Raw genomic sequence first — 24,085 nt, 5'->3', positions numbered from 1 at the left:
CTGTCCCTCACAGAGAGTCCAGACAGCTCGGGGAGAGGGGGAGCGCTTCCTCAGCCACATGCCTCCTCTGACCTAACCAGCTGTCTCTTCTTTACACTCCGCCTTTCTTTTTTCCGCTTCATCTTTCTCTACCCCTTCTCCCTCAGCAGCGCTACATTTCAAAGTTATTTTTGGAGTAAAAACTGTGAAAGATTTGTACCAATCAGTGTCTCTTTGCTGTCGAATGTGAGGCTGAGTGTAGCAGGTGTTGGCAAAAGGAACATTCGTTTATCCCGGACGTTACGAGCTTGAAAACATTGTCTTGTTTTTCTTGATTTACCAGGGAGGGTTGACAAATATCCGTAAGATTAGAAGAGGTCTATTCAGGTCATTTCCAGCGATATATTTTTATTTCTGGACCCGACAAGCTGTTTTCACTCATATCCTTTTAAGCCAACTGTCTCCTGATTGGCTGCCCCTCACAAACAGAAGAACAGCAGGTGGGGTGGGGCTTCTGATATCCAATAAACTGTGTGAAGCTAAGTGTTTGTAGCAGTCTGAAGCCCGAGCTTTTGCCTCACATGGACTACTTGCACACCCACAGACCTCAGACGCTATTCTGCTGCACAAACTATGTGACAGCATAATCAAATCAAATTACCCCACATTCTTTTTCTGCACAATGCTGCTCACTGGAAGCTGTTGTCTTCGCTCTTCTGTCTAAAGCCTGTACTGAAAGTTGAACAAGGGTTCCCTCCTCATGAAATCAGCTGCAAAATCAACTAAATGAATTAATTTAGTTGATTTTAAGCGATCTGGGGGCTGCAAATGTTCTGTCCGAACAATAATGCCTGTTGGCTTGACCTGACATCAGTGTGATGGGTATCGTAGAGTAGAAGTTTAAGTTGTATTTTGCTGTTTATCTCGGCTGATACACTCTTGCAAAAGAGAGTTATTTTTAACATCAAGAGTCACTGTTTCCTGCTTAAATAAAGGTGAAAAATTAAATTAATCTTAATTAATGTTGCTTTATATTAGACAAAATAAGAAATGATACCGAGCCAGACCTGGCTAATAGCAAAAAGCAGATGTGCTTCTCTGTTACTCTTGACCTTCCGAATCCCCCTTAAAAATCACAGTCAAATCATAAATCATGTGATCATGTGGTCTTAAGATTTTGTAAGTTAAGTTTTTATAAGCTTATATTTTCTGTCATATGTTTTTTTAAATTACCAGAATATAAGATTATATTGTATTTAGCAGGTTTCAGGTAAATATCTGTTGCACAGGTATATCTTGTGAATAACATAAGCTAAGGTCAACTGTTTGCAATCTTGCTATATGTACAGCAGGTATATTAGCAACTGCAATTATTGCCATCTTGGCTGACTGCTCGCACTCACACTTGCTTATATTAAAATGGGCTAAACTGTATTTCTTCCTTTTTCTCTTCACATTGATGCTGTTCGTTAATCTGATTTAGTTTATCTGTATTCAATAAGAATAAATGTGCAGAATGCTTTTATTTCTACTCGTCCTGCTCCATCGCAGCACCTACATACGTCTCTTTACTGACTAGAAAAAGACAGCTGCATTATTTTCCTTGCAGCTGATCTATTAGCAATGAAAAGTAAAAATAGTGCAGCGCTAAGCACTGAACACAAGAGTCTCAAACTACTGACTGCAAGCAAATTCCTAAGGCTTCCCATAGGCTTTTCTTTGAGCAGGGCTGCAGAGATGGAGCCATTAAAATAAGATTAGTTCACATTAAAAAGAGACGACCGACAACATTTTATGTGTTTGGTCTTGCAAACAAAATCCAAAACCAGTCAGTATGTCTCAGTCTGCTGCTTTCTCATGAACTTTTTAAGCTGCTGATTTCTGCCACAACTTTGGACTCAATCTGTCACCAACTGAGAGAAACCTGAAACTCTTTGCATCGGACACATCGAAATGCTAAATAAGAAAGCGAACACCATCAGTGTGTCAGTGACATTGGCGCGGTTAAATTCTCAACATGCAACTCCACCAGATCTGCTGCATCAGAGCTGAAGCACAGCACGGCTGCATTCATTTTAATCACAGTGAAAACATGTGGCCTGTCACTTACAGAGTGCATCACTTGGAAACCTTCCTTAAAACAGCAGTAGGCTGCATTTTTAATAAGAGAGACAGCGTGATGTTGATACAGAGATATGATAAAAGTCTTTAAAAAAATAATATGTACTATAAAAATTGCAAAATAATACAAAAAAATGGCAAATGTGTGCACCATAGTGTTTCTTACCACTGTGTGTTTGAGACAGCAGGATGGTGCATGAGTCAAAATAAACAGCAGCAGATTTAGTGAGTTTTAGTCTGACGCACAGATTATCAGAAAATGTATCATTTAAAGTAGAAGTTTTACTTTAACCTTTATTATGAGCTAATTGTTATTTCCACAACTGGACAATTCCTTCTGCCTCTGAGTATGAATTCATCTGAAAATGAAGGCAACAAAGAGAAGGAAATTCAACAAAAGCATTTTTTCCCTCCTGTTTGCTATAAGTAACTTTATCCAGGTAGTTAAAACAGCAAACAGTATCCTGTTGCCAGAAGAGCAAAAGAAAGCAAAGACATAAGATGACAGAAACTGAATGAAGAGCGCTCTGGGACCAGCGTCAGTGCCAGAGCAATGGACTGGACTGGACTTTGACAGAGATTTCAACTTACTTTGCGATTTGCTTAAAAAAATAATATAAAATAAAAAATGCAGACACCTTTACAGCCTACAGAAAAATTCAACATGAATAACCGCATCATGAACCCTTATGCATATAACCCTATATCTAAAACTGCCCAACTCTGCAGGACTAAACAATAAATGTTTTTGCACAGACAGAAGAGGGAGGCTGCACATGCACAGCTCTGCACACAAGAGGAGACACAAAGACACTCCAGGGATATGTCACTTCCAGCCTAGAAAAAATAACTTCTGTATTCATATATAATGATTTAGCCTATTTATCTATCTATAAACAATGAGCAGTTGTTCTTTAAGAACAATGCAACATGAATGGAAGAAAGCCTGTGCGCTGATTCAGACAGATAACTCAAGCTTTTCCTTGTTTTACACACAGAGCAAAGACCAAAGTGTGCCAAACACACACTCCAACACTTGGCGGTCTCTCTCTCTGACATGTCATCCATAGACCATATAAAAGATGGATGTAGCCACTGTGACGCCATCAGCTGGTTTGTGTAGTCCTGTGCAGAAGCTTCAGGCTCTTCCCTGATGAGCTACGGTTGCACACTTACCGGCTTGGATAATTCTCCGGCTAATCGCGTTTCTGACACTAATCGTGATCAAAATTTACAAAATAAACTTAATATTTTATTCAGTATAACCAGAAACTGGCAATTTAGTCAATGAAAACCATCTATAATGATAGACTTTTATAAAACTGTGAATCCTTTTGCAGCCTGAGCAGTCGCCCCCTGCTGGCCATTAGAATCTCAAACCTGAAAGCTGCATCTATATTTCATACTGTCCATCACTCAGAATAGATATTTACTCATCTGTCTCCATCAGCTATGTGTGCCATATTTGCAGGAAGTGATGAGGTTGGAGATGCCAGATTCTAACTGTAACCTGCTGCCGTAATGAATCATCTGAGTCCGACTGAAATCTAATAAACATGCAGGGCAGTATGTGGAAAATAAGAGGGTAAGCGTTAGGGGTTGCTCATCCTTGAAGGGTGTGTAGTTAAAAATAGAAGAGGACAACCTGCTCCAAAGTTACACGGGTTTCAAATTCTTGACAGCTTTTACAAAATCACATGTGTTGCAATTTAAAAACTGCTGTTTTCTCCCTGTGCACCCTGTCCAGACGTGTAGTCACACGTGCAAACAGCAGCATCTGTCCTTAGAAATGACTTGTTTGTCTTCGCCAGGCTGGCTCAGCCGCCGAGCGCCAGCACTACGGCGCTCCTGTGCAGATTTCAGACACATTTATCCATGAGCCAGACCGACAGCGGGGACACGTGAGAAAGATTTCTTCTCCCTCATTTACAAAAACAAATAAACCATCCGTCTTTCCTCCCCGCAATCGATGCTTCCATGCAATCGATAACATCAGTGTACCTAATTACTGTTTGAAGAGCGTGGCTCGCTGCATGATTGAGCTCTACAACATTTTCATTTCAGCAGAATTTGTTCTCCTGCTCTACTGCGGGCTGGTAACCTACTTCAGTGCATCATTAGCTCCCACTTCAAGCTTTGCGCCCTGAGCAGTGCTGAGAAGAGAGAGAGACTTAGAGGGAGTGCAAACCTATGTATCTCTGAGCCTCACAATAAAGGAAGAAAGCTTCCTCTGAAGCACAAGCTTGGGCCAGTAGCCAGAGCTTCAAAATCTGCAGGGAGCTACAGTAGCTACAGAGCCGCTATGCTTCCATGCAGGCCAGTATAGAGGGAACATGGAGTTCTCACTGTGGCACTCAGAGCACAAGTCTTAATCATTTCTTTTTGTGTTAATGGGCCAAACACGAACCACTTATCAGTCACGAGCACAAGTAGTCCAAATACTGCATAACTGCAAAAACAACAACAACAGAGGCAAAAGATTCAACAGAGATGAGTCTACTTCTTCTTTCGGCTGTTCCCTTAAGGGGACGCTGCAGCGGATTATCTGTCTCCATCTCACCCTATTCCTAGCATCCTCCTCCGTCACATCAATCCTCCTTCACTGTTTTCCTCCACTGTCCAATACATCCACTATACCTCCTCTGCACACATCCAAACCACCTTAGCCGTGCCTCAGCATGAGTTGTGATATAATCTCATATACTCGTGTTTAATCTTGTCTGCCCTGATCAAAATGAGTAAATGGTTTAAATGTGAACAAATTACACCAATATGAAAAAGCCAAAATAAATAGTTTAATTTTTAGGTAAAGCAATGGCTTGTTATTTGCTGTTGGTCATATATGAGACTACAGGCAATAGCTGGTTAGCTTAGCATCAATCCTGTTGGCTTTAACAGAAAGAAACAGGTGTTTTCCAGGTGAATCCCTTCACAGGGAAAAATGTTTTGCTCTCCTATTTTAGCCTATTTCACTGCTCAAAACACACGAAACTCCAGCCTGTTGGTGTGTTTCCTCACAAGCTGTTTACTTCAAGTCATTTTGCAACATTTTAGCTCAATCGAGGTCCGAGCTTTGTTTTGACTGTTCCCAAACATCACTTCTTTCTGACCATTCGTTGGTAAAGCAACGTTTTGATTTGACAACTGTTCTTTTCAGGTTTTAATTTGGTTTTCAGAAAAACATTTCTGATATTTCCTCTAAAATATGTTGGCATAATTCAGAATGAATTCATCAATCAATCATAAAAAAAATCAAAAATCATCACTATCATTACCATGTTTCACACAGGAGACAAGCTATTAAACAAATGCTGCTCATTTATCCTAAAAAGTTCTGTTTTGGCCTTATCTGTTAAAAAAAAAAAAAATTCTATATATGAACTTTACCAAATTAAACACTGGCTGCTGTGTTTTTTTTTGGAGAGCAGTGGTTTCTTGTAGCAGGCCTGCCATGCGCTCCAACGCTGCTGCTGATGGTGGACTCCCCACTGGACTCGCAAAGAAGTACATCAGACTTTTACTGGCCTACAAAAATGTAATTACCTTATATACTGCTAGGTTTATCTTTAAAAATGTAGCACAATTTATTGGTAAATTTAAATGGAACTATGAACAGCCAACTTAATGATGTTTATTGGTATCTTAAGGTGAAAGCACTTAGTATAGGTGTCAGCCAGTTTGTTTCACGGTGAATAGATTGGCGGAAAAACCGTCATTGACCCGAATGAAGCCTGAAGCTGGCCAATCAGTTTGTTCAACAGTATATTCTTACTGGCCCTGGACCTCCATTTACATTGAAGTCTTTCTTTGGAAGCTGCTCCGAGCTCCTTTGTGACCTCGCCGACTCTGACCTCGCTCTTGTGAAGACCTTTGTTGGTCGACCCTTTCCGTGGAATTCCCTTTAATTGTACAGTCAGTCTAACTGTTGCCTGGTGAACTCTAAACTCTTATTTTCCTCACCAATCGACTTGGCTCACACCATAGTTCACATCCTCAGACTTTGAGAAAAACAACACCCGATCATTATCTCACTGATCAGAAACACCTTTCAAATTTACTGTTAATCCTGCAGTTTGTCATTTCCCCCTCACAGAGAACGATATCAGTTAATTTAGGGAAAAGTATAATATTTTTTATTTTTATATTTATTATATTTTTTGTTTTATTATTTATGCAAAAGAATAAATATATATGATATGTTACATATAATATAATAATACTATACAGAAATATAAAAAATGTCCAAGTTTTTCCTGCAACTACATGTGATAAAAAATTTATACGTAACACTGCTGACTAAACTGACCGGCCTCTGTGCTCGAGCTGCGAGCACCCTGTCAGGCTGTCACATGCCCGCTGACTGATAGCACAGCGCGGGCAGCTCGGCGAGGAAATATCCTCTGGACTACATTAAGATAGTTTATGGGCTCATTACGAATCCCAGAACAAGACCACAATGATTGAGACAAATGAGCACCAGCGCTGCAATAGAAGCGTGTGCTGAAGCTGAATGCATCCATCCACCGTGTCACATGTTGGATTTAATAATGTGTGCACATCAACATATTACCAGAGATCGTATCAACCAAACATTTAACTCAGCCTTTTACTCTTTTACTCTATCAGATTGCACAGACATGCGGCCTGCAAACCAATACATGAATTAATGCTGCTCTGCTTATGGTCTCAAACAATCAAAACATAATAATAATAAAAAAAATACAGTAAATGCTAAAAAAACCAACCTAACGATGTGATGTTTGCCTGAAGGCTTTTAACATTCAGAAGGATTGCCTCATGTTTCCATTATACTTTTAAATGCTGTAAAAGCACTGAAATCAACCAAAGTAAGCAGCATATTTAATGCAGAAATAGATATTTATATGTTCAAATAAAACCTTGCATTACATTTGCCTGGGAACTTTACTCGTGCCACTGATAGTCACTGCAATTTGGGAACACCACCCCCTGATTTTATACCTGGTTAATGCCTTTGTTTCACCTAATCTCCTTCTTTATCTCGACTCTTTCTGTGTCATTATTACTGTTGAAATGCAATAAAAATAAAATATCTTGACATAAAAAGGCTTTCGGGGAGTTATTGGTGTGCTGGAAAGTGTAAGGGCGGGCAGTGGAGCTGAGGCTTCGCACACTCACTTCAGGAGATTTCTCTATTCTGCTCCTCTATTGTGGTGGTAATGAGGAAACATATCATAGGGTTTAATCAAACGAGAGAAAGCGAGGGAGGGTCGAGAGGAGTAATTGAGAGAGAGAGGAAGAATCTGCGACAGTTACTGAGGAAGGCACAGCCAGAAAACAAGACAAAGAAAGAAAATAGAGGAAGAAATGAGTTAATTGACGATAAAAGAGGGAGTGTAGTCTACCTGAGGGAGAGAGGTGGAAAGAGGTGTCAGGGGGATGCAAAGCCTCACTCAATATTTTCCAGTCCACCAGGCAGCTGATTTCTGTTTCAGCCACAGGGCTAAAGTGGCTCAGTGCCACGTCAGTGTTTCTGCCCCTCGGAGTAAAGCTGCGACATATGGCACCATTTTAAAGAGTCACACTGTACTGCTCTTTACGATGGCTCTCTTTTTGATTTTATTTCCCGACATATCTAAAATGTGTATGCCACTGCCTAAAAGTAATTAAAGGTCTAAAATTCTGCTCTTTCTGCTAAAAAAGAATATTGATCTCTGTGAGGTGACAGTATTTCTTATTGGAAAGCTGCTCAAATGATGATAAAGAGACACAATATGACGCCAAATGACAAAATATCTTTGCAAAGGTTGCTTTAAGTTGTAGTTTAAGATCCAACAGCTGTGGTAGTAGCTAGCAGCTAGGTGCTTCCATATTCACTGCACAAAGTGCGGTGGAATCAGGATGAGATTTGCATGTAATATGCACAAAGTATATTAATGACTATAGGATTCATTCTTGCTAAATTTCAGAACTCAGTAACATCTAAAGGTTTTAAACATATTTATGTAATTTGTAATTTATCAGTTTTACTGCTGTGCTTTATAAACTGCAGATAAAAGCTAACCACTGTGATGTCACCTACGTTTTTTGGCACTCTGCATTTTTAGTCACCGTGTTAGTTTTCTGCAGCTGACCACTTTTTGACAAGAAATGGTTAAAGGTCTGGCCCCTGTACATTTTCGCTAACAGCTTTTTCCTTCTTATCCCTGTGAGTTCATGGTGCAGATGCCTATAAACTTGTGGTTGGGGTACTTCAGCATGTAGCTAGCACTACAGAAAAGAAGTGAGTGTAAAATTAGACATGAAATGAAAATTAAGGCAGTGTGGATTACAATGACTTACCAAATTCTACTTTTGCTACTAGCTTTATATTGACTTGAGGTTGAAATTTAGCCACAGTAGCTTGCACAAAATCTGCTTAAATATTCCTGAATTCTATTGGTTAATCCACAAAGAGCAGCAAATCTCAGGTCACAGCCTATACACAAAGAATACTATATATACTGCAGCTCACAATACAAATGATTGTGACTTATTTCTAAGTAATTTTTCCTCCGCACTGCACTGCTACATCCCATCTACTGGCTTCCCCACCTGCCAAATCTCACTTTAACCTTCAGATGAGAGGGTGGAGTGATAAGTTATCAGCAAAAGTTAGCAAGCTTGGTTAGAAAGGTGCATCCATAAATTGACCCGGTGCAACACACAGTAATAGAGTTCTGCTATTAAAAGCTAAGAAACAAAACTAACAAACAATTTCATGGAAAAACCAGTTAAACCTGAAGATACAGCAAGGAAAGGTGGGCACAAAAGGAGAAAAAGATGCCAGGAAAATTTAAAAAACTGTGGAAAAATAGAAACAAGCTCTGACCCTAGAACACCAAATGGAATACAGCACGTGTGTGTGCTGAAAATGAAACTGAATGAGGGGTATCTCTAGCTGTGTTCTAATGTATTTACAGCAAATACAAACACGGGCACCAAGCACAAATGGGGAAATGGGAAAATAAGAAAATGAACGGAGGAAATGAGGAACACATAGATGCCGGTGGGGAGGGAGAGAGAAGGTCATTTTGTACCAGGAAATGATGGTGCGATAACAGAGAACAAGGGAGGACAGGAAAAAACAAGAAAGGAATGAGAGGCTACCGGGAACAGATACAGTAACTGTTTGTGAGTAAAACCTGAACGAGTTACAGTGTTTATTTAGTAAGAGACGCACTGACTAAATAAAAATGGGTGGCAGCAAAATTAAGACCTCCAATAGTGTTTCTTATTTTACATGATACACAGTGTACTGTTGTGGTGAACGCTCTTATTAAACATGGCTACATTTTTAATTCACGAGGTCAGCCTATGCACCAGTAGTCCCTGTGAGCCAAAAGCACAGACTTCATAACTCTGTTTCAGACTGGCTTTTCTAATCTTGGATTTGTATGATGTCATTGAGAGGGGTAACCCCCATAATGGTCAGCTATGGCTCACCCACCCGATGTTCAAATAAACAATTTAAGAGCAGTGGCCAACCAGAGGTGGGACGAGGAAAAGGAGCAAAGAAAAAGAAGGATTAGTCTGAACTGTGAATCATGCAAAGCTGCTAGATTAAAAATACTGTGGAGGAAGCTGATTGGCTGAATATTATTTATTATTTTTGAAGGCAGAAAGTGATAACACCTCCTCCTGTTGAGACCACCAATGTGCAGACAAACAAAACAAAAAATAAAGGTGAGATGCGACGTGTTAAGTGTGCTTACTTAGCTCTCAAACAATTAAATTACATTTTATTTATAAAGCACCAAATCACAACAGTTACCTCAAGCTGCTTTGCATTGTAAGGTACAAATCCTATATTATTAAAAAGAAACCCCCAAAATCAGACGACCCCCTATGAGCAAGCACTTGGTGACAGTGGGAAAGAAAAACCCCCTTTTATTAGGAAGAAACCTTCGGCAGAACCAGGAAGAAATCAGGGACGGGCAGCCATCTGCTGCGACTGGTTGGGGGTGAGAGGTAGGAGAAGACAGCAGAGAGAGAGAGGACAAAAAGCAAGACAGACTTTAATTGTTCATCTTTAAATACAATAGTGATGTAAAAACGTGTAGAGAGTATAAGAGGTGAATCATGAAGAAATACTCAGTGCATCATGGGAAGTCGCCAGCAGCCTAGGCCTCTGGCAGCATAACTAAGGGAGGGTTCGGGGTCACCTGATCCAGCCCTAACTATAAGCTTTATCAAAAAGGAAAGTTTGAAGCCTAATCCTAAAAGTAGAGATAGTATCTGTGCTGAATCCAAACTGGGAGCTGGTTCCACAGAAGAGGGGCCTGAAAGCTGAAGGCTCTGCCTCCCATTCTACTTTTAAATACCACAAGTAAGCCTGCGGTCAGAGAGTGAAGGCTTTTCGGGGAATTTTTAGGACATTCTGATAATAATGAATTACAGTAGTCCAGCTGAGATGTAATAAATGCACATATTTTCTCAACATCACACTGAGACAGGATCTTTAGAGATATTGTACAAGTGCAAGAAAGCAGTCCCACATGTTTGTTTAATATGTAGATTTAAGGACATAGAATAACTCTAAGATTCCCCACAGTGTTACCTTAGGCCAAAGTAATGCCATCCAGATAAATATTTGTTTAGACTCCATATTTCTAAGTTTTTAAGGCTGAGTACAATAACCTCAGTTATAACTCAATTTAGAAGCAGGAAATTAGAAGCCATCCAGGTTTTAAGTCTTAATAAAGTTATTACTAGTTGATTTATATCATCTGGCTTCACTCTCAGATAAAGTTGGGTGTCATCTGCATAGCAGTGAAAATGTATGCTTTGCCTTCTAATGATACTATTTAAGGGAAGCATGTATAATGTAAACAGAATTGGTCCCAGTAAAGTACCCTGCGGAACTCCATAACCTTAGTGTGTGAAGAGGACTCTCCATTTACATGAACAAACTGGAGTCTATTAGATAGATATGATTCAAATCACTGCAACGCAGTTCCTTTAATAATGACGGTGTGTTCTAATCTCTGTAGTAAAATGTTGTGGTCAGCGATATCGAATCCTAAACTGAGGTCACTGAGTCCACTGTCAGAGGCCATGATGAGATTATTCTTCACTAGGGCTGTTTCTGTACTGTGATTAATTTAAATCCTGACAGAAACTCTTAAAATTATCAGGTAAGTTATAAACTGGGTTATAATTTGCTAAGACTGCTTGTGATGGCTTTTTAAATAATGGTTTAAATACCGGCACCTTTAAAGAATTTTGTATGAGGAAGAAATTAGTTAAGTTAACTCAGAAAGCTTGATAGGAGAGAAGGAGTTTAGGTAAATATCAGCAGCTATTAAAGTTGCTGTACTTAACTACATCTGTAGGACAGCTGTGAATAATTTTTTCTCTAATGGTTAAAATTTTATTTGTGAATAAACTCAATGTAATTCATTTTTATAACGTCTGTGATAAATGCATGTTCTTGTTTATAATAGCTGCCAGGGAAAAAGTAAAGTCTCTAGAGGAAATGGGGTTTGGTGCAAAAAGAAATATCAAAAGCTAAAAAAGCAGCTTTAAATGTTTTAGTTCTAGATTTCATTAACTTCAGCAGATATAAACACTTGGTCTGATCAAGGCAAACTACTGAATTAGCGTTGCATTTCCAATACACTTTGCAAAGAAGTACAGTGAAATATCTCTTAAGCTGTAGTCCACAGGAACAGATCTTTTTATAGTTACAGAGAATGATAACAGTTGGAATTTTAACTGATAAAATTATAGGTAACAATGACTTAAACTACAAGAGAACAAATGCAGAGATGACCGGCCAGGAGAGAGGAGGCAAGAAAACAGAGCAGAACAGGATGGAGGTGAAAGCGAGCAGATAAAGGTGGCAGTGAGACTTAGTCTAGAGGCAGAGATTAAACTGCACGGGAGCTAAACGGAGCCGAGATAAGGAGCAGGGCAGTGAGCGCGCAGGCAGAACATTTAGAGAGTCAGAGGATGGGAGGCAGAGGCTTGAGGGTAAAAAAAAAAAAAATAGAGTCTCATTGAGAGAGAAAGAGAATAAAAGAGGCTGTGGAAAGTGGAATGCATGATTAAAAAGACCGTTCCTGGATTTCCACAAGCATAAATAAAAGAGATAATGCATGACTGGTTTTGTTGCAGCCACAAGGCCTCAGCGTGGATACTATCTGCCCTTAATAACAGGCTCGGCTTTTCATTTCAGGGTTCCCGCCATTTCAGCAGAAGGACTTGCTCCCTCATGCATTATAAATACTGCAATGCAACTTGTTGACTCGCACTAAGGGGCCCCGTGGCATGCTGATGGACCGCTCTGCAGACAAAACTATATCAACAGCATCATCATTATGAGCACCAATGGACAAGCAACCAGCTCTGATTGGATTATTTCCCCCTGTCATGTGGCCTGCAGGCCTCTGTCTGACCGACCGAGCTCAACTGGGTTAAGCTAACAGGCTAATCTAATGCTGCTGAAGTCACACACACACACAGATGCCCCGAGGTCGGCTGTGTGTCATTCTCTTCGTCTCCAGACCACAAAACAATTAGTCGTCAAGCCCCAAGGTTCCAAGCTGGAGCATACCGGGAAGTGGCGGGCCTGGGGTTGCCTTCTGATTGGATGCCCCTGGAGATGAGGTGAATGCCAGCTGGCAACAAGCGCGAGCCAGACAGCCAGGCTCAGGCGCGCAGTATTTGAGGGACAATACAGCGCTGGCAGAGGCAGCCCGCTCACTTTCATGTGGGATGTGTGTTTGCGTATGACAGCATGTGCGTTTGTGCTATTTCAGACTGCCTTACTTTGAGCAGTTCTTTGGGAAAATCCTGGCCATCGTTCAGTCCTTCCAGGTTGCCAATGAATTGTGTGCATGACATCCTCTTGCCAATGTTCTGGAAAAAAAATTAGACATTTACTATTTATTATTTCATGCTAACACACATTCCTTATCCTCTTTATTTCACAAAAAGTACCTGCTACTTTGATTAAATGTAAATTTTTATTGTTAGTGTCCCTTTGACTACGAAAACTTATAGAGATGTAGAGAGAAGCTGACAATGCAAAAAGCATTAAATCACTGGTTAGGTGTCAAAATTATTAATGCTGTTGAGTTAGTGTTTGATGAGATAGTTTCTAATTTAAATGGTTACATTTTAGATAGTTTTCAGGCAAAGTCTCTCTGACAGTTCAGTGAATAGACCGTATTTATACTCGTGGCCAGAGTCTTACATCTGCTCATTCTGGGGTTTAAATAATTTCTTTTGTTTCTTTCGTTCAGGGTGAAATGGTTGTACATAATACATGTTTAATGAGTTAAAAAAAACAAAACAAGATGCACAAGTATAAATTTATTTTGTAATTTCTCTAATCCATACAGGCTCAAATATATACATACATCCCCACTAATATTTGGTTAGATGTCCCCTAATTTTTTGGCCACATGCTCTTGGTAGCCACCAATGAGCCTCAGGCATAATTCTGGCTGAATATTTGTCCACTCTTCTTGGCAGACATGGTAGAGTTCATTTAATTTGGTTGGTTTCCTCACACAAAACTAGCTTTTAATCATAGTCCACAAGTTTTCACTACGTTCAAGGTCCACATTTTTCGACGTTGTGGCCAAATGCCTAAATCTTTGTCTCGTCTGATGATAAAACTTTTCTCCAGAAGGCATCTGGCTTGTCCATGTGGGAAGCTGCAAATTTCAGTCACTTGAAGGTGTTGGAAGTTTTACCTCCATGGGGATGTAAAACTGGCTTTACTGTGGACAGTGATGCAGGCTTAACCCTTGGTGGTTACTGAACTCAGCAAAGTGGTGACACATCCTAATAACTTGTACTTATAAACAATAATTTGAATCTGCTGCCGTTTGGGAACATCTCCCAGAGACCTTCCCAACTCTGTGGTTCTCCTTATTAGATCTTCAGTGAGTTCTCTGGACTTTCCCATTCTTTTGAGTGTTGGTCAATCCAGCGAGTGCACTCAAACAAATCCTTTTTATTCCAGCAAAAAGAAACTACCAGTTGTATTCAATCAAGATCACTAATGAGAAGTTAACAGGCCTCGGGCTTGTCAGGTTAAAAGACATTTATAGAACCTTCATCATCATTTATTCAAAGATTTAAGTGAGTGTGTACTTCTGACTCTATGTTGATTTGGAAAAATCCAAAATAAATTAAAACTTGTGCACCCGACCTGCCAATCAACACCAAATCCAATTATAATCACTATTAGAGGGTATTTATAGAAAAGAACAGCCAATATTAACAGGTAGACTCGCAAAAAAGTTCACAGTTAAATTTGTTAAAATATTCCTGATGTGCTCTTCCCTGGAAGAGCCGCTCCCCGATCCTGTCACCTCGCAGCCACTTTAATTAATCATTGATCCACTGAGCTGCACTATCACACAGAAGAGCCACCAATGCCCCAGATTTCCAAAGGAAGGCTCTGATTATAAAAGCAGCAGATTAATGATGGAAAAAGGAGCTCAGCAGGCAGACCTGCAGACCCAGATGAGATGGTGATCAAACCGAGTCTTATATTCAAAAAAACTCCGCACAGCTAATCCAAAGGGCCTCTGAGGAGAACGCAGCTCTTAAACAGCTCTCTTTCTTTGTTTATCGTGTGAGCACCTACACACTTGCTGCACACTTCCAGCTTCACTGAAACACACTCGAGCATTATACCTACCTGACCATGCAGATCAGTGTTAAGCAGCATCAGGGCACAGGTGAGAGTGTGAACTGCATCTAAAACGTGGAAACACTGTGTTAGCTTTCTCTGCAAAATGACTCATCTGCGATTATGAAACTAGTTTTACTGGGAACTTGCATAATTACAAGTGCATCCTTCTGCAATACTGCTTTCATATATGCTGTTAACTTTTACTACCTGCCACTGCAGTCATTACACAAAACAAACACCAAAGGTACTACAATTAGTCCTGTTTATGTATTAATCATTAACTAAGTAAATGCATATTAATTTACCAGCTGCTGTGAGAAATTAAATGATACACCTGCTAAATTACCTTAAAAGGACCCAGTATACTATTGTTCTACTGATTTCTACTCATTTATTTATGCTGTGACTATTTAAATCTATAGGAAGTAAAAAAAAAAAGCAACAACCCATAGACACGTATATATACATAAATAAATTTATACCAGCACTCACCTTCTGATGGTATGACTTTTGGGTTGCAGTCCAAGTAACGCCTGGAAAAGTGTGACAGCACCCTCTCCCTCTCCTGCGTTTCCCCCATCAGCGCAAACTGCCTGAGGAAAGTCCTGCAGCACAAACACAAAGTCAGCAGATGGTTGCTAAACACCAAAATGGTTACAGATGACCTGTTTTAAACTGTTTTTACCATTAAATTGCAGTAAAATAACAGATGTAGTGTTACATTACTATTAAATTTATTAGACTCTTTTTTAAACACGATAGCTGTACTTCTAGCTTTAGTGTTTCCATGAAAAAAAATAACATCGCAGAGAAAAACAAAGTCATTCAAAACTTTGTCATTGTTTTCAGCGACTGAAGGTACTAATTCAAGCATGAAGTAAAATAAGATTAAATATAATTGGATTTTTATATTTTAAGTGTTTTCTTTTAAACCGTAGTCATGTCATGTAATATTGGAGTCTAATTTTAGACTTTTTTGTTGTTCATTATTAGAAGTGTCAAAATTAAACTATCAAAATAAATTTTTTTATTTATTTTTTTTAAAATAGGACGCTTTATGTTCCTGAAATTCATCATTTTCATGTTCCACAACATCACCAAAATATATTAATACATGAAAATGCTGGAATGACTGATTCACATGCTTCTGAGGTAGATTTTGCCCTTTTGAAGATTTTAATTCATTTTCTCTGTCGAAAATGATTGTTGAGTTTATTTTCTCTTCATGTTTCTAAGTGTGTTTATTACCAACTTCCTGTTTTAATTTGATAGTGTGTGTCTGCTGTGCCGATTCTGTAGTCTGATTTCCTGTTTGTCATTTTCCCTGATGACCTTCACCTGTCCCACAGTTTTCCCAGCTGTGTTCACTTACCAGATTACCCCGTGTGTGTGTATCATAGAGCCGTCTTCACTTTGCATTTTGTTGTAATGTCTGTTAAACTGTGCTGGTATCGTACCTGTTGGATTTGTTTCAAATTTTGCCGACTCTTCATTGAACTTTGTATAATCTAGAATCAAAGGCTTTTTCTTACGTAGTCTGTCTTTTTGTTTGTATCCTGAAAGCCAAACATACAATGACACCACACTCTCACTCAAGAAACAGAAAAATGTTCTTTAATCACATTTTTGAAATGTTAGTCTAAAAAGCTCCTACTCAAATACAAAGTACAATGTGACAATTTAAAAACTGACTTAAAATAATCCTAATGTCTTTTTTAAGTTTAAAAAAATACCATCCAAACTTTCAAATGTTCATAATATTTCCAAGAGATTTAACACCAGGATGTTCTTGCTTTTAATGTTTCAATTAAGAAATTAGTCCTGAGCTTAGAAATGATGTTTTATTGCAGGTCGGACATATATTTAATTTGTACGGAGCGCCTCTGATGACATGGTCCAAAAAATAAATACACTGTGGCCACAAAATACTACTTTGTGGGCACGAAACACTTGACCGATAACCGTGATCCTTCCCAGGCCCTTGCAGTTGGTTGACAATAAAATCTATCCCGGTGTCCAGGTCGTACTTACGTCTGTGAAGCAACTGGGCTCTCAATATCCTGTTTAAATGTCTCTCCGTAATAATGGTCCCTTGCATTGCCAGGCTTTTCAAAATGCATTTGTAGCTCATTCCCAGCCTAAAATAAAACTCAATCATACTGTCTCTGTCCATGGTGTATAGGTTTAGCCTACTCTTATGCTTATGTCTCTATGCAGCTGTCCAGGAATTGTATCAATATGATGTGCGCACGTTATCTATTTCGTTGCCACAAACGCGTAATTCGTTGCCACGTTATACCCAATCAATTGCCCACAAATTAGCATTAGCGATGCAAGACGTTATACCTATTTCGTGCCTTCGAAATAGTATTTTGTGGCCACAAATAAGTATTTCGTGGGCACGTTTTACTATTTCGAGGGCACGAAGTAGTATTTTGTGGCCACAATTTATTTATTTTTTGGACCATGTCATCAGAGGGGCTCCGTAAATCTGCTTTTGTTTGCCTTGGATTAAACATTGCCTTAAAATTTCAGGCAATCCAGATAGGTTAAATGACTGAGTCATTTCTGACACATAAATTGTTATTATTATTGTGGCGTGTTGGGAGTGGCTAGTTATCTCCCATCATGCCTTGGGAATATGTGTTGCTGTTTAAGATGTTTATTGTTTATGGTTACGTGCCTCTAACTTGTTCTTGATGCTGCAGTATAAATTCAGCGACAGTTATTGTTGATGGAAAGAATGTAAATGGCCTGTATTTGTATAACGCCTTACTAGTCCCCGAGGACCCCAAAGCGCTTTACACATCCAGTCACCCACCCATTCACACACACATTCACACACTGGTGATGGCAAGCTGCATTGTAGCCACAGCCACCCTGGGGCGCACTAACAGAGGCGAGGCTGCCGGACACTGGCGCCACCGGGCCCTCTGACCACCACCAGTAGGCAACGGGTGAAGTGTCTTGCCCAAGGACACAACGACCGAGACTGTCCAAGCTGGGGCTCGAATTGGCAACCTTCCGATTACAAGGCGAACTCCCAACTCTTGAGCCACGATCGCCCAGAATGTAGATCATGAGTGAGTTCAGGCGACCCTCTGAAGCACAGTGTAGTCCAGTCTAAGGGTTCAATAAAGAGCTCCCCCTATCTGTTTGGAGTAGAACAACAAGCTCAACCTCTCTGTGGGTGTTCTGTTGTTAAGATTCCTCAGCTTGCCACATTATAATTATTATTATTATTATTATTATGCAGATTAATTAAATCAACAACATGTAAAACATTGCACTTCCTTAAAACAGGGGTGTTGAAAGAATGTTAAAGAGTTAAAGTCCCAGCTTTTGTATATGTAATCTTGTAGTACAAGGAGTTTGCACAGAGAATAATATGTTTGACGTTTTTCTTGAATGGAGCATTTTTACACAGTAATAACACTGATTTTAAATCCTGTAGATTATTACTTTTTCTTGAGCAAAGTTCATGAAGAAAAAAACGACAAAAAAAACCTCACAGCATTGGTTGTTTTTTAGCTTATGCCCAGAATGAATAAAACTAATTAATAAAGATAATAAACATAAACCTCTTTAACATCATGCATGTTTATACTGTCAATAGTCTTCCAATGCAATTTCACAGCTGGCCTCTAGAGAGCAGTGTTTACCAGAGGAGGGCGACCACAAAAGAAAACAAAGACATCAAATGTGCATTTTTCTCTCTAACTGGGATCAGCATCACAGAGAGAGAAGAGGTTGACACCAATAATCAAATGCTTTGTTGATTTTAGGGGAACTGTTGGCCATTTTTCAGTTATCTAACATCAGGAGTCTCTGTCAAAGTATAAACTGATTTAACTGTGATTTCTTACCGCAGCGCCTGGTCCAGAGTGAGGCCTGTGAAACTGAAGAAACTCAAATACTCTTCTGCAACCATGCGACTGAAGTCATTACTGCAAATAAGCAAACAGAGACACAGTAGAATTATACGCAGGTTTATTAGGAGAGAAAATAACTGCGGGAAGAAGCAAAGAAACTACAGCGATCATAAAAGCTCAGAGTGTCAGTCAAACACTCAGATGGCAGCTTTCTCAGCTCGGTGAATGGGCTCAGTTTGGGCTGTCAGTCAGTCGGCGTGCACTGGCACAGTCAGATTGAGATGCAGACCGGAGGCCAGAAACACAGAGAAGAAAAAGGGAGGAGATTCCCAGGGTGCAGCTGTCAGAAAATGAGAAAACCCTTTAATCCCAAATTCTTTCTCATCAGCACGAGCAAAGCAGCTGACAGACTGACGGGCTGATCGAGCAGCGGAGGAATGCAGATCTGCTGTAACACGGCGCTTTTTAAAGGGGAGCAGAGTAATAAATGTGCAGGAAACTGAATTTACATGGGTCACAGTTTAATAGCTTCTATTAAATAAACATAAGATGCAGCAGGAAGGAGATTTTTACATTCATCTTACAGTATGATGACACATAGTAACCTCTTATTGTTATTTTTGATTTTTTAGTGGCAGTAGCAATACTGTAGAGGTTGATTTTGTTGAATTATTATTGATAATTCATGATGCATATGAATATAGCATAAATGCTTGGTGCATTGCATTGAACTACGTTAATTAAACTACAATGGATTAGTTTGATTGCCTTGCAGCCCAACCTTGGCCTCCAGTCATGTTTGACCAGGGTATGTACCTTAACATGCCTTCTTCCATCTCAGGATCACTAAAATTAGACACATCCTGTCTTAGAATGATGCTAAAAAACTAGCTTATGCATTTATTACTTCTTGGCTGGACTACTGTAATTAAACATCATCATTATTATTATTAGTTTGCACTAAGAGCTTAATAAAAAGCCTTTTAGTTGATCCAAAGTGCTGCAGGCGAAGCTCTATCAGCCACAAGGATTTTATCACAATACAGCAGCTTACTTCTTGCTGAGGTGGCGTGCCACATCCGACTTCCTGAAGCCGTCCAAGTTGAAGAGGCGTTTGGCCAGGCGTTTGGCCGCTGCCACGTCGGCACGATGGCTGCCGTTGGTCAGGGTGTCACTGCTGCCCAGTCCCAGCCTGTCGCTGAGGTCCTGGTCCAGCTCGGAGTCGGTCGCAAGACGGGCCTTCTCCCTGCTGAGGGGTAAGATGGGAAGGTGGTAGTGGAAGACAAAGTGGAAAGAGTTATTAAAATCAGGTGCTGAGAAGGAAATAAAGCACATTATGGTTAACAGAAATGGTGAATAATTCAAAGGGACAGTGCACAAAAGGATAAAAGGGGGAACAAAGAATGACACTGATATAATAAACTCCATAAATCCAGTTTATCAATAATTTAATGATATTAATGTCTCCTGTGTGCTTAAAGAGTTCAAGTAAAGAAAACGAGAACAGATAAAAGAGAGATGAAAACAGCGAGCCTGATCGGGGAAAAGCGGCTAAGAAAATGTGAAAATGTAAAATAAAATAAGACTAAAGACTAGTGATGTGTCCTGTGTGTCGAAGCTTCGAATCGCGCTTCGGGTAATCTCGGGGGCGTGTCTGTGAAGTGCGTATCGAGGCTTGCTTTGATTACGTATGCAGTGACTTTCGAGGCTTCGCGGGCAGTCCGTACCACGTGACTGATTCGGGAACTGGTTCACTGGTTCGCGCCAGATTCGAAATAAAATGGGCAGCAAAACACAGCTGATTCCCCCATCACATTGTGTTGCGGAATTGGATTGTTTACGTGCTACATAGTTACTTGAGCCAGCAAGGAAGAGATTTGTTTTCTCTTCTAATAAAGTATGCACACAGTAATAAATATCACAAATGATAAGTACCATAATATAAATAAACAACACTACAGATCCTATAACCTGATTTATGTCTTTTAGTTTATTAAAAGTGAAGCGCCACACAGTTTGTGTCATTATCCAGATGTACATAAGCATGATTACACAGTTATAGGGGCGGGTTTTGATTATCGATTAAAATCGATTCTCGCTTGGAAAACGTGATATTGTTTAATTAAAATCCTGAATCGATTTTTAATATAACTTTATTTTGCCCGAAATGCCAGAATCTCAGGTTAAACCTCACAAAAATTTCAACAACCACCAAACAGCTAAAACAGTAAGTGACAGCAGGTACACGGATTCTGCACAAAGACGCAAACACAAAGCGCGGAACCGCTGACGGATCAGAATCAGTGAGATGTCGCCTTTCTCACCCGACGACACGGACACGGTCGGGGCTGAAAGGACAGCTCACTGATTCTCATGTGTCGGCGGGTCCGCGCTTCGTTTTTACGTCTTTTTGCGCTGATTCTGACGCTGCAGGTTTTATTTCTCTCCAAACAATATTGACCGAACCAGCAGCAAAAGAAGATCCAAACTACGCTTCACATAAACATCGTCATGAATTCCCTCTGACTTTTGCTGTTTTGCTTCCACCACGATAAAAATCACACTTCATGCACAGCTCTCTCTCTCTCTCTCTCTCTCTCTGTACTTGAAGAACAGTTTCCCGTCTAAAAATCTGTTTTCTGCATTATTCCCTTGCTTGTTACGCACAAGTCTACCGTTGTTTACAGCGCTGTCAGCCGCTGTTTTTTCCTTTTACTTACTACCGAAAAGAAAACCTAATTTCTGCTGTTCAATAGGCTACCAAACAAATTTAAACTTTTTAAAATTATGCAAAATTGCAAAACGCTTAGCCGTGTCTCTAAACCTCTGTAACTTTGCTTTGCTTCATTCAGCAGCATCAGGTAATGTTCATATGTTGATGAATGGTTTTCTTTCGTTTTGATCTGCTGCAGAATATTTTTATAAATCGTATTTCTGTTTTATCCTTAGCTGCTTTGACACAAAGGCATCTGCTGTGATGCTCACACCTTCGATAAAGTCTCGCAAGTGTCAGTTTTCTTTTTATAGATATAAAAATATAGAAATGTACTGATCCATGATCTGAATTATAATATTTCTGACTGAGGCACAATTTCCCCTGATCGAATCGATTCTAGAAATCAGTGACAATACGCAGGCCTAACAGTTACACAATCATACCAAAACTCTGTCCTAATAGTTTCCACTTTCTCTTTTGTATCAGACATACTGAGACAATATTTGGGATAAATAACCACGAAAACAATCTATTTATTCAGTTTAGAGGTTTACACATCACATCATTATAATCACAGAGCCTATTTCACTTAAATCGTCCACTTGATGGCGCAGTAGAGCAAATGAATCATCACAATGCTTCGAACCATGAGTCGACCAGTTGGATGGAAAGCTTCAGCTCATCACGAGGCTTCATCTCACCATCACTACTAAAGACACGTGATGAATCCTGAATGTGCTGGAAACAACCGAATAAACAAGCTGAGCATCACATACATCAGAACATATGCAGATCTTTAATTTTATATTCAAACACAGCATGCTGTAAGATTATGTAGTTTATTAACTGCATTCAGAATCTCCTCCGTTGCCAGAGTTCCCACTTTTGTTATCACATCCTAATTAAGCCCTTTCAAAGCGTTAGCCAGTTCAGAAGTGTGAAACTTATTACATCTGAATTATTCCTGTGATAATAATTTAAGCATGTTATGTCACACCGAGCTAAAAGAGAAGTACTTTTCCATCCTCTTCTTAAAGATGAACGAGGTCTCTGAGTTCACTTTCCGAAAACTCAACATGACGTTGGCTTTTTTGTTTTTTTTGGTCTGTGCCATCGAGAGCTGCGTGGCCATTCTGGTCACGCCAGAGAAAACAAAGACAGTCCAGCAGCCCAGAGATGTAATCCAAAAAGAAAGAAAGAAAGAACGAAAACACTTCCTGAATAAGGCGAGCTCTCACTTGGATTTCTCAGCATGAGGAGCGAGCCAAGAAAACCCACAGGCTTCGCTTCGCTCATTCACACATTCTCATACTGTACTTGAGTCAGGCAAATCACACCAGAGCAAACAGAGATTAAAAACAGAAAGCCACAAGGGTTCAAAGGTCAACTGAGGTTTCACAAAGCACACAGAGGATCAGCCGGTAAAATGTTTACTGAGACTGAGTCTGAGGTCCTTGTGTTAGCATGCTAATTTGCAGCAAACACAGTGCAGTTCGGCGGATGTGTGCCTTTATTTTGAAAATATTTTTATTTTGAGTTTAAAAAAACAAGATAATGGAGAAGTGTGCATTTTTACGAGATTGTGATCCAAGATGAAAGTGGAAGGATGAGTACATGTGGGAGGAGTGAATGCCTGATTATTTCATTACTTTTTAAATAGAAAGAATTTCCCAAATGTGGAATAAAGTGTGTCTTTTATTATTATTTATCATTACCTCTATTCTACCAGAAAGTCCAACTGAGATCTCTTTTACATAAAAGACATAACCAAGATAGGAGGCATAAAAGCTGAAAATGCAACAAATACAACTTAAGATATTTAAATTATTTCATGTCCAAGGTGCAACCGCTCAGAGGAACGTAGCTGCTAACTGTTGGTACTGGAAAGAGAACAAATGGGTTTATAGAGGAAAATATACAATTCGTGTTTTCTTTGAGTGGTCAGTGATGGCCAATCCACCAGATCTCTTGTTGTTTAGTGAATTCTACAGCAATGCAGTCAATAGATGTTGAGAAATTGAACAGAATCAGCCCAGCGCCGTAGAAAAATGTGAAGTAGTAAAAAAAAAAAAAAAAAACGGTCTGTGGTCATAACTCAAACTTGGATCTCTGATGAGCTCTGCTCCGACCTCTAAATGTGGACAAGAATCAGTGCACATGAGGGGAGACAGGGTCAGGGTCATAAAAATCAGAAGAATGATCAATACATTTGTGACACTGTGTTGGATAAAATACAGAGTGAATCTCACCCTAATGGAAAAAGAAGAAACTGGGCCACCATCTCACAGCAAAACTGATTTTTTTTACTGTTTAATTTTCCATCTGTTAACTGCAGAAATCTGTGCACCATTGCTTCAAACAGATATTCTGATGTGGCCTGCTGGTACAGGCTGCTGGAGGAAAAGTCGGGGGGTCTCTTAAATAATATGAGTTCAACAGCTGTTAAGACAATCCACTAAGAGCCAAAACATGTCAGCCTGCTGCTAGCTTTAGATACAAGGTCAGGGGATCAACAGGAATCGTGGGCATTCATGACCCGGGACCATGAATGTCCCGGAAGATACTGAAATAGTAAAAGAAGTGATGGCCTGCTGGTGGTGCTAGAGCTGAGGAAGAGTGAAGCCCTCTCTCACTAGACTTCACACTCCAGGAAGTGTATGTATTCACAAAACATCGAATAATTTATGAGAAAGTTTAAATAAAAATCCAAACGTGAACCCAAGA

The 24,085-nt window shown here is 39.7% G+C and overlaps 1 protein-coding gene and 1 long non-coding RNA gene across 4 annotated transcripts in view; both read right to left on the bottom strand.

Annotated features, from left to right (window-relative positions):
- The window catches only part of LOC120441427 (PH and SEC7 domain-containing protein 1-like), a 79,301-nt gene that overhangs the window by 29,645 nt on the left and 25,571 nt on the right, over window positions 1–24,085 (bottom strand). For all 3 annotated transcript variants that reach the window (XM_039616418.1, XM_039616420.1, XM_039616419.1), the window contains 5 exons: window positions 19,700–19,894; window positions 18,640–18,720; window positions 15,266–15,378; window positions 14,780–14,838; window positions 12,892–12,981 (listed from right to left, as the gene is read on the bottom strand). In XM_039616418.1, coding sequence (XP_039472352.1) covers window positions 12,892–12,981; window positions 14,780–14,838; window positions 15,266–15,378; window positions 18,640–18,720; window positions 19,700–19,894 — 538 coding nt within the window. The remainder of the gene's footprint in view (window positions 1–12,891; window positions 12,982–14,779; window positions 14,839–15,265; window positions 15,379–18,639; window positions 18,721–19,699; window positions 19,895–24,085) is intronic.
- Window positions 21,864–23,000, bottom strand: LOC120441430. Its single transcript, XR_005614080.1, has 2 exons — window positions 22,378–23,000; window positions 21,864–22,099 (listed from the first exon to the last, which is right to left on the bottom strand). It is a non-coding gene; the product is annotated as an uncharacterized LOC120441430 (long non-coding RNA).

This window comes from Oreochromis aureus, linkage group 8, assembly GCF_013358895.1.
Source record: "Oreochromis aureus strain Israel breed Guangdong linkage group 8, ZZ_aureus, whole genome shotgun sequence".
In the NCBI taxonomy this organism is placed as follows: Eukaryota; Metazoa; Chordata; class Actinopteri; order Cichliformes; family Cichlidae; genus Oreochromis; species Oreochromis aureus.
Note: the sequence above shows the minus strand (reverse complement) of the source record. Positions and strands in the feature narration are given on the sequence as shown.